The 10,875-nt window shown below is 35.0% G+C and overlaps 1 protein-coding gene across 4 annotated transcripts; it reads right to left on the bottom strand.

Annotated features, from left to right (window-relative positions):
• Positions 1-282: 282 nt before the first annotated feature.
• Positions 283-7,810, bottom strand: LOC116031601. 4 transcript variants are annotated; one of them, XM_031273839.1, is made up of 12 exons: positions 7,309-7,810; positions 6,777-6,980; positions 6,441-6,619; positions 6,154-6,280; positions 5,904-6,071; positions 4,609-5,112; positions 3,350-3,729; positions 2,797-3,248; positions 2,197-2,351; positions 1,119-1,196; positions 962-1,046; positions 283-467 (listed from the first exon to the last, which is right to left on the bottom strand). In XM_031273839.1, exons 1-7 carry the CDS (start codon positions 7,438-7,440, stop codon positions 3,682-3,684), a joined length of 1,362 nt encoding a protein of 453 aa, XP_031129699.1. In that variant the 5' UTR covers positions 7,441-7,810; the 3' UTR covers positions 283-467; positions 962-1,046; positions 1,119-1,196; positions 2,197-2,351; positions 2,797-3,248; positions 3,350-3,681. The 4 variants fall into 4 exon arrangements, with proteins under 4 accessions (XP_031129699.1, XP_031129700.1, XP_031129701.1 ...); XM_031273840.1 differs by having other exon boundaries at positions 3,424-3,729; XM_031273841.1 differs by having other exon boundaries at positions 3,572-3,729.
• Positions 7,811-10,875: the final 3,065 nt, after the last annotated feature.

Here is a 10,875-nt window from a genome sequence, read left to right as displayed (position 1 = left end):
ATTCCGGAGTTTCAATACAGCATTTAATACTACATTAAAGTATCGACTAATAGTTTCACCTGACCTTTGAAAATTATTTTGAATGATCCTATTTTTTATATGATGAGCAATAATATGTAAAAATATTGCTACTTGCTCATCAACAAGCATATTTCTTGTTGGCCTTACTCTTCCTACAGTTTGTGACATTGTACATAACTTTACAAAAGCATGTCGATTCATCCTAAGTTGAGATATGCATTTTTCATCACAAGAATAGACTGTTCGTAACATATATTCTCGAGACCCTAAAACATTAATAATATAAGATTTCATTCGTTTTTTATTAGAACACAAAATTTTCAAAATATACATTATCATTATAAATAATGAAGTCACAGAAGAACATATATCCAACCATATACGCAACACAGCTACACATCTTTTCCTTCTTTCAGTACGAGTTATTAAACGCAAGCGAGCCATAACTGCAAATTAAATATAAACCTTACAATACTCAAAACTATAACAATGATTCACAAATAATATATCAAAAACACATACAAATTAGAATAAAAAAATATCAAAACAACGCATATATAAATCACAAACCCTAGTATTGAAATATATATAATCAATTTATATATACTGTATATATATAAAACCTGCGACGGGCTGCGGCGCGGTGCCGCAGTCGCAGCAGTATATATATATATGTTATATATACTGCTGCGGTTGTGGCACACCGTTACAGCCGCAACAATAATACTGCTGCGGCTGTGGCACACCGTCACAGCCGCAACAATAATACTGCTGCGGCTGTGGCACACCGTCACAGCCGCAACAGTAATACTGCTGCGGCATCACGCCGCAGCCGCAACAATGATTATATATATTTTAAATTTTCAAAAAAAAAAAAAAAAAAAAATATATATATATATATATATAAAATTTATAAAACAAGAAAAGGTGAGAAGAATACCTCGAAGAAGAATCTCAATTTGCAATGGCAGAAGGAGATATGTGCGATGACAGAGAGAAAGTTGGATGCGATGAAGTTTGGAAAACTGAGCGTAAAAAAATTAGGTTTAACAAGGGTAAATAATAATTCGTACAAATAAAGAAGATTAGAAAAATACCTTAGAAGAAGAATTCAATCTGCAATAGCGAAGGTGAGATGCGTGCGATGACAGAGAGGTGATGCGATAGAATTCAATCTGTAAAAAAATGAGCGTAAAAAATTTTAGGTTTAAATAAGGGTAAAAAAAATAATAGTAATAAAATACCTATTCCTGAGCTCTCAGGAATAGGTTAATACCAGGGAGGCCCTAGTAATAGCTATTATCCTTGCAAGGGTAATAGCTCATTGGGAATACAAATGCGAACCAAACAACGGAATAGGTTATTACTGGGAATGCTATGCCATTCCCTACCTATTCCGTGAACCAAACAGCCCATAAGTTCATACAAAATACAAATAACACTTATTTCAACTGTAAACAGCATCACTTGAAACAACAGATTCCAATATCCCTTTCCAAATTAAAGGAAGTATTAATCCTACACTTAACCCCCCCCCCCCCCCCCNTCACAAGGATGAAATTTGGGAACAATATAATGATCCGGGATCGAGTCTCACCAGGGATAGTATGAGAACAACCTCAAAGTGAGGGGAGCATAGATTATCTAAATAATTAAAGATTATTTTTATTTAATTTTATTTTACATTTTAAAAATTAAATATTAAGAAATTGACTCAAAAGGGGTGGGCGAATGGATAAAGCATGACTCTCGTACTAGAAAGTCACGAATTTGATTTTTGTCAAAACCTTCTTAGTTGTATATTTCCTATGTAGTTTGCGAGTTATTACACAAGAGTTAAGTTTACTCAATACTTAGTGCACAACAACACACCATCAAATATTAATAATTGCGGGTTTTCTTGTCTCCCCCCCCCCCCCCCCCCCCCTCCAAAAAAAAAAAAAAAAACTCCTTATCCATCTCAATTCAAGTTTCTAGATTTCATTCTGAAGCTTATCCAATCGTTTAAGTAGGCCTTTGATCAATTGTGATACTCGCTCAGTCACATCAAAATCTAACCACTGAAAAAAAAAAAAAAACCAACTTCCATGCCCCTGCAATTATTCCCAATACACTTTATTTAGGGGTTTATTCATAATTATCTAAAGATGAACATTTGCAATCAGAATTACTTACACCATATCTTTGAGATGCTCGATATCTCTTTTCTAAATTCACATAGCTCCATGACATTTTGACAGGTGCAGGAAGACCACAATGACAACGTTTCTCCTCTATTGATGAACATGAAAAGTTTGGCTTTCCCAAGACATATCTTTAAGCAAAATCCCCTGTTCCATTAAGTAAATTACAATTTTTCCTAAGAATAAAAGACAAGTATTTGTTAATCAAAGTATGGCTGCTTCAATTGTTCAATGTTAAATAGATGCCAGTTCAATCCAGCTACTTTTCCACAAACTCCTTTCTCATTTACACCAATAACTATTCACATGAACCACAAACATCACATTTTGCAATATAATAAAGATGCATCAAGCAGAAAACATTTAAAAATTCCTAGCATCCATATTGCAACATATTCATCAACATACAAAGTAAACAATGCCAACAAATGGATCACAAACACAGCTTCCCAAATCCAAAATAGCACCTGACATCTTTGATTCCCAAAAATTTCCAACTTAAAATATATTCAATTCTTCCAATAATTAATTAGGGCTGTTTAACGCAATTAATTAAGGAGAAGAGAAGAAGAAAATAGAAAGAAGGAAAAACCTGGTTGTCGGCGGTAGGAGAATAATAGACGAAGACAAGAGGAAAAAAATCGCAGCAGCAAGTTGTCTTCTATAGTCTCTTCTCCAAGCATCAGCGTTGAACACAAAGAGGAAAGGGAAAAGAAAATTACCTATTTACCCTTACTTAACGGTGCACACTAACGGATAACCACAGGTCTGTTATGAGAGGGGCAATATATATACCATTTTGAAAATTGAGGGGCAACATTTACACCACTAATAATTCAGAAGTGACACTGATAATTAGCATATTATGAAAAGGCATAAATTACAATTTTCCCTATTATGAATTAGCTAGGTCTAAGAGTTTCTTTATCCCATGCCGAATAGTATTGTTGTATTGCATTCTGTCCTTTCCTTTTATTTCATGCTCATTTCCCTTCCTCTTCATCTTTATTCCATCAGAAAGCTAAGTCAGTTAGTTACACGCCCCTGTAAATTGCATCCAAGTTATGTTCCAAAGAGGCAGTTGAGTAACCAATAAAATCATAGCTTGCTAACTAGATAATATACAGTGTGGGAATTTAGCTCACTTGTTTGACTAGAACCTCTTCAAGAAACCATAGCTTGCTAACTAGATAATATACAATGTGGGAATTTAACTCACTTCTTTGACTGGAACCTCTTCAAGAAACCATAGCTTGCTAACTAGATAATATACAATGTGGGAATTTAACTAACTTCTTTGACTGGAACCTCTTCAAGAAACCATAGCTTGCCAACTAGATAATATACAATGTGGGAATTTAACTCACTTCTTTGACTGAAACCTCTTCAAGAAACCATAGCTTGCTAACTAGATAATATACAATGTGGGAATTTAACTCACTTCTTTGACTGGAACCTCTTTAAGCAATTCCCACCGTTAACGTCTGAGATTCAAGATTTCTACATCATCATCAGTGTATATGACCTACAACAGTACAGTAACAGAAAGCAACTTAGCACATTAAAATTAAAGGAAGATACGATATAAAGCCAATACATGATACAGATGTTTAAAATCTTTCTATGAATGTGATGAAGAATCAATGCATGCTCTCTTGAAATAGAGGAAACAAAGACATGATTCCACCATATTTTTAATGTGCTTTAAGGCTTTAAACTATTATAATAAACCTTTGGGGCTTTTCCCTAGCTCTTGTTAATCTACATACAAGAAGGATATGCCCTCTACTTAGAACCTGCTCTCCTGGGCTCGGCTTTGTGCATGTAGTTCAACATTTGGCCTCTAAGTAAAGAGATTTAGTGAGTTATTAACAAAAAAATAAATAAATAAATAAAGGAGAAATATCTCAGAATGGATTGGGCAGAAATTGGCATACTGGGAGTTGATTTATAATTGCCAATAGAGCATGAGAGTAGTCAACATGCATGAAAGTGCAATAATATAGTATTACCTTTTATGCATTCTTTTTTGGTACACTTATGGTGGAAAGGATTTACTGCTGAGATACCCCCAAGTTCAACATATGTCTAGGGGTGCACTAGTTGCAAGAAGGAGAATATGATACTAAGTTTCTAATTTTTTATTTTATTGGAGTACATTAATTGAGGACAGGATTTAGCACTAAGATATCCTAAACCACTAATATGGTACTAATTAGAGATAGAAGAGAAAGAGGCAGATGGAAATTTAAGTTTTAATAGAATTCAATAAAGAGATGCAAACCAATTAGATATGGGTTAAGGCAATGCAGAAATATAATTATTAGCAAACTGAATAGATAGAATCACAAAGATTACTCTAACCAGAAATCTAGAGAATCTGCAAGCACCATTACAGTAGTACCTTTTCTTTACTTTTTCTCTCGGCAGACCTAATCCTTTCAGATCTCCTTCTCACGGTGAGATCTGTCTGATTCTTCCTTGGTAGGCCCCTTTTGCAAGGACTTCCATAATTGATATTAGTCTTTGTGCTGTTGGGGGCTAACACATCAGGAATAGACTGCTTTCTTGGTGAGATCTGTCTCTCGGCAGACCTAATCCTTTCAGATCTCCTTCTCACGGTGAGATCTGTCTGATTCTTCCTTGGTTGGCCCCTTTTGCAAGGACTTACATGATTGATGTTAGTCTTTGTGCTGCTGGGGGCTAACACATCAGGAATAGACTGCTTTCCAGTTACAGCTGGCAAAGCTAACACAACTGAAGTTGCATTAATGTCCAATGAGCTCCAAGTTCCAGGTTCCAGGTTACTGTTGTTATTCATTGTTGGAGTGGCATCCAGTAGTGGCACCTGAGGAAGTTGAAGAGCAGATGTTCCTTCTACAGGTGGTACAGAACCAACATTTTCCACCTGATCATTCATGAAAAAATGAAAAATTAGATTGTTATCTAATTAGAAGGAAACCCCCTCCCACAAACACAGAAGAATATAATATTCATCATATCTCAATGTAGAATGGAAAGTGACAGCATAAAACAAGCAGATCAGATGCCTATGATTTAAATCTAGACAGTATTAAAGACTTCTTCTTTAAGGACAAATGTTTCTATGATTTTAAAATTAAGGGAAAATTACATTTTTGGTCCTCCAGCTATACTCGTGGTATAGACTGTCTTGGGTTATATGCGTGACAATCTTTAACCCCTAAGTTATGCATGGAGTGGAAATTTTAGTCCTTGAAGGCCCAAATCAGCCAATTTATCACATGACAAATTGGTGGTAGAAATAGTCTCCGAGGGACTAAAATTGCCACTTTGTGCATAACTTAGGGGATAAAGATGGTCACGCATATAACAAGGGGACTAAGTTTGTACCATGGCTATAACTGAAGGACCAAAAATGCAATTTTACCTAAAATTAATGCATCTATTTACTACTAAACCTTACGCTGACAACAGATAATAGATAACAAAGTTTTGAAGCTTGAGAACAAAACCTCAACCCAACTCGACCAATCCTAACCTAGTTAATGTCTACTCCCTTCACCTAGCTTCAAGCCTTCTATAGCTTCCAACTGCTCATTCTATCCAAGAACGTATGTTGAACACACCCAAATTATCTTAATCTATAAACATCTTCAAAGGAAATACTACAGTAGGAAGTCAACAAGTTTTATGAAAAATACGCAAACACATAGATACCATGTTTTCTCCCTCAGGAACTCCATGCAATACTGAGCCAAGTACATTGCAATAATCATCCAAATTCATGTTCATATCTGTCATTAATTGTAAAAGACAAGGCTTCAGTCTGGCATGACACTTTTCCAAGACTTCTTTTCCCAATAGCGTTGAACAAGGTGCAGTAGCCTAGATAAAAACATACCGAGTTAATCAAATAATTGAAAAAAATGTTTGGAGATAGCATCAATATTTGCTAACTGATTATTACCAGAGTTCTCTTTCTGAGGCTATCAAGAATGGACACTTGAAAATCAAGAGAGACCTCATCCCTTTCTTCTATGAGCTGAGACATGATGTCTACCATGTCTCTTAATACAGCATCGGTATGATTGACGCTTGATCAAAAGTGAAGGGTCAATTCTAGACTCATTAAAGAGTACAAATGTACAATGTAGCAGAATATTATATTATAGTGTGTAAGCATCCAAGGAAGGAAACTGACTTGGTGAAAATATCAAAATTATATGCTATATGATATGAACATCTAGAAAATACCTGATGATTTTGAGAAACAGTTGGAAAACATTAACAGCTAACACATAGTCAAAATCCAATAGCCTCACACACAACTTGTACTTAGCAACGGCTTCAAGAACTCTCAGAGCCTTACTATAGCAGTTACTATCAACGTAATGTAACTTTTCAAGTGATGCTATAATCTGATGGAAAACGACCTGAGAACCAAAAGATGATACTTTGTAAACATAGATGCACACATATGATATATGTTAGAATGCTCAGGTAGAAAGAAATAATAAATAAATAACTACTCCGTACTAAAATTGTTTGCAAACTGGCCTAGGTTTTGAACATATAAAAAGCATTAAATACCTCCATTTCTGTATTATCATAGGGTAGAACGGGTGCAGATATTCTCATAATTTCACAAATACAAGATGCAACAGAAACCTCATTGATTTTATCAGAATATCTTAGAAGTTTCCCTTCAATCAGCACTTTTTTAATTGGCTCAAGTACATTTCTCGTCGACACTGAAGGGTCTTGCCCTATGCTCTTCAGTTCTGATTCAAGTTTCTAAAAGAAAATGCAATGCAACAAAAGAGTTAAAACAACAGTATTAAACATATAATGTCCAGATGAGGACTGTAGTTTTGTGTGTGTAATTCAACATGTCAGTTCCCAAAAACGGATATGAATTAACTAGAGATGAAAGCATAAACGTTTCTAAATAAAACGTAGATGGAACAACAACATAGAATTGATCCTTTCAGGAAGAGGAAAAAAAAAGGAAAAGAGACCCTAAAATTTTATAATCATTTGCCTGGTGAAGAAATCCCATCAATGAAAATCAATCCAAGCATAATTGAACCTTTATATGCAAAAGAAAAGAGAAAAAGTGTACTTCAAGGAGGCTGAGAAGCTCGGCAGTGGATGAAGGAGGTGTAGAGAGGAGCTCAATTCCAGACTGAATGAGCATCTCCTCAAGCTCCTTTTGTGATGGAAGAGGTGCAGCAGCAGCAGCAGCAGAAGCCATCAGTCTCAGCCAACAGAACCCTCCCCTCAATCAAGACTGAAAACCCTAGAACTAGAGAACCCAAATTGTACTTCACTCGAAAAGAGGACCCAGACACCCAAAATCCAACAAATGTAAATCCGGATAAAGAAATGCTAAATTGAAGTTCAGCAATAACGCACGGTTTATGTGCGGATTCCTGCTCATTTATGCGTGGTTGTACAATGTTGAGTTTGAAATCCGTGTAATCCTGTCTGGATTCTACTGCTTTTTGTGTGATTAATTCCATTCCATACCCCACAAAATCCATATGCGTTTCTAAGTCGCATCAACTGCTAATTGTCGCCAAAGCTTGAGGGTTTTTGAATTTTTGTCTTCGGAGACGAAGGGCCTTGGAGATGGCCTTGCTGGCGCGTTCTCAATGTCTGATATTTTATAGAAAAAATTATACTTTTCCCCTTAATTATATGTTATAGTGTTTTTTCCTCTTAAATTATTCATGTATTTATATTTGTTCTCTCAATTCTTTTAAAAATGACATTTTTCCTTCAAGTTTAAATATGTTTTTGGGCTCTTAAAAATAAGAGTAAAATAAGAAAAAGACACTATTTACAAATATTATAAGTATAATTTTAAATTTAACACAAATTTAGTAATAATAAATTATATGCATGTAAGTCTTAATTCTATTGCTAGGATTAGGTTAAAAATTATAATTACGGAGTATAATATATGTAAATGGTGGTTGTTTTTTCTCATTTATTTTGATTCTCACATATAAGCAATACTTTTTTTGGAGAATAAAAACAAATGAAATACATATTTTCCCATTATTTTTAACAATTCAAAAGCCTATTTTATAGGGAGGACGAAAAAACATCACTTTTAAAATAATTGAGGTAGCAAATATAGATACATAAATAATCAAACCAAAAAAAAAAAAAAACCGTTATAAGTAGTTAAGGGAAAAGTATCATTTCCCTATTTTATATCTTTTTCAAATTTTTTTTATATCTTTTTAAAAAAATTAAGAGTCATGCTATTCAACATTCAAACATTTCCCCCAACCCCCACCCAATCACGTGTTGCACGTCTCACATCTCAAAATGAAATGGTCCCACACACTTGTTCAATTCTTTTTTCTTTACCCATCAATTACAAGTCATATTACGAAAGAATTTATGAGATATAAAAAGCATTTTATCCATATTAAATTATGTGTGAAATAATATACTCCGTAATATAATAATCTAATCTAAAAATTAATAAGTGGGAATGAAGGTTATGCCATTCATTTATGTCTTTTTTTTCGTTACATTTTTTTCACACATATCATGTTAGGTTTCAGACACCCGCTCCCAAGCGCCACCAAGTACAGTGCCATAGAAAAATAAATGCCTTCAAACCCTTCGCCTCCTCACATCCCTTGTCGTCTACCAGCACGTTGCACTTTGGTGGCTTTAGCTAGGGAAGATGAGCTTGGATCGACAATAATATGAAACCCTAAATCATCATGTGGGCAGTGGTTCGGATGATAATTTCAGGCGGTGACAATTTTCTAATGAGGTCTCCAATCCAATCATAAGACTCAATTTTGTCTTTGAAATTGATATGTTGTCCTGGCGTCATAAATTGAGAGCGGCACTATGATCTTCGCCCATGGTCTCTTAGATCTTGTTGTAGGCTTAATGGATCTGGTAATAAGATTAGCCAATACTTCGTTTACCAAGGATATAAAGAGCACTCGTGCTGATAACCCAATTGCAAAAAAGTAATAGCAAGAGAAAAGTCATAGATACATAGTTTATCATCAAACTTTATTAATAATCCTTCAATTCAAATCATTCCTGTCTCATTTTCACTTTTACCATCTCATTTTCTGGATGGAAGCATAACAAAACTATGCCTTGAAATGCCAAAAAAGTATATATATATATATATATATATATATATATATATATATATAAGCATATAACAAAACTAATGAAACTTCTAGCATCAGATAAAAAAATTTCATCGAAATTGACAATACAGCCAAAAAAAATTTCATGTACATAATGATTTTTTTTTAAATTAATGGACATACTGTACATATATAAGGATGTTGTATATATTAAGACAATTCCTATTGGAAGAAAGTGACATGTATTGATTAGAAGACTACTCCATAATTGTGATGGGTAATATTTGGTACAGGTGCAATGATGACAAAAAAACTAAAGCTCATCAACCCATGGGAAATATTTGTCTCCCTATAGCCAGGCCTACCAATTTTCCCTGCAACACGTAGTTATACTTCTAAAAGCATCCTTATCAATGGGGTTTGTAAACGCGAAAAACTTGATTTGTATATATTCAAAATTCAAAGTATCGGTTACAATAAGTAGTATGTATCAAACGATAAATGAGGTACAATCTCTGTATAGAAGTCCTCTTATTCTCTACTAGAAGTATGCTGATCGGAAGTATGTCTAGTTCAGAATATGTTAAACTGGAAGTATGTCGATTGGAAGCGTGCTGAATTCGGAGTATGCCGAATTAGAACTATGCCGAGTTGGAACTATGCCAATTGGAAGTGTGCCGAGGTCAGAGTATGCTGAACTGGAAGTATGCCGAGCTGGAAGTATGCCAACTGGAAGTATGCCGAGTTCAGAGTATGCTGAACTGGAAGTGTACCGAGTTGGAAGTATGCCAACTGGAAGTATGCAGAGTTGGAAGTATGCCAACTGGAAGTATACCGAGTTCAGAGTATGCTGAACTGGAAGTGTACCGTGTTGGAAGTATGCCAACTGGAAGTATACCGAGTTCAGAGTATGCTGAACTGGAAGTGTATCGAGTTGGAAGTATGCCAACTGGAAGTATGTCAAGTTTGAAGTATGCCAACTAGAAGTGTACCGAGTTCAGAGTATGCTGAACTGGAAGTGTACCAAGTTGGAGGTATGTCAACTGGAAGGGTGCCGAGTTGGAAGTATGCCAACTGGAAGTGTACCGAGTTCAGAGTATGTTGAACTGAAAGTGTACCGAGTGGGAAGTATGCCAACTGGAAGTATGCATAGTTCGAAATATGCGAACTAGAAGGGTTCCTTGGTGCAAATAAATTGCAGGCGTGTTCCAGACAATATTCTGGCGAGATTTCGGCAGAGCTTCGCTATGCAGATCTTCAGAGCTCCCTTTCTTCAAAAATGAGACCACTATTTATAGTGGTGAGTTGGTTGGAAAAATCTAACCAACTCTATCTATTTGGATAATTCTTATATTTAATTTAATTATTTGAATTAAATATAAGGAATGTATCGGGACACTATCACGTCCAGGTTCATGATTTTATATTTTTGAACCAATTTATAACATTCACAATTTCTTCAAAAATTATATGATCCACATATATTGTTGATGGGCCAAACCAAATCAAAGCCCGTCAATTTGAGCAGCCCAATTGATCCAATAGCCTGGTCC

Source organism: Ipomoea triloba, chromosome 10 (assembly GCF_003576645.1).
Source record: "Ipomoea triloba cultivar NCNSP0323 chromosome 10, ASM357664v1".
NCBI classification, from domain to species: domain Eukaryota; kingdom Viridiplantae; phylum Streptophyta; class Magnoliopsida; order Solanales; family Convolvulaceae; genus Ipomoea; species Ipomoea triloba.
The sequence above is the reverse complement of the archived record's forward strand: the minus strand, read 5'-3'. Positions and strand labels throughout refer to the sequence as shown.

Excerpts from the sequence above, each read along its gene's own strand:
- LOC116031601 (XM_031273839.1), bottom strand. The coding sequence starts at position 7,440 with ATGGCTTCTGCTGCTGCTGCTGCTGCACCTCTTCCATCACAAAAGGAG. Across the intron at positions 6,281-6,440 it reads CTGTTTCTCAAAATCATCAG|CGTCAATCATACCGATGCTG; the intron begins GTATTTTCTAGA and ends CTTTTGATCAAG. Across the intron at positions 6,072-6,153 it reads GCCTCAGAAAGAGAACTCTG|GCTACTGCACCTTGTTCAAC; the intron begins GTAATAATCAGT and ends GTTTTTATCTAG.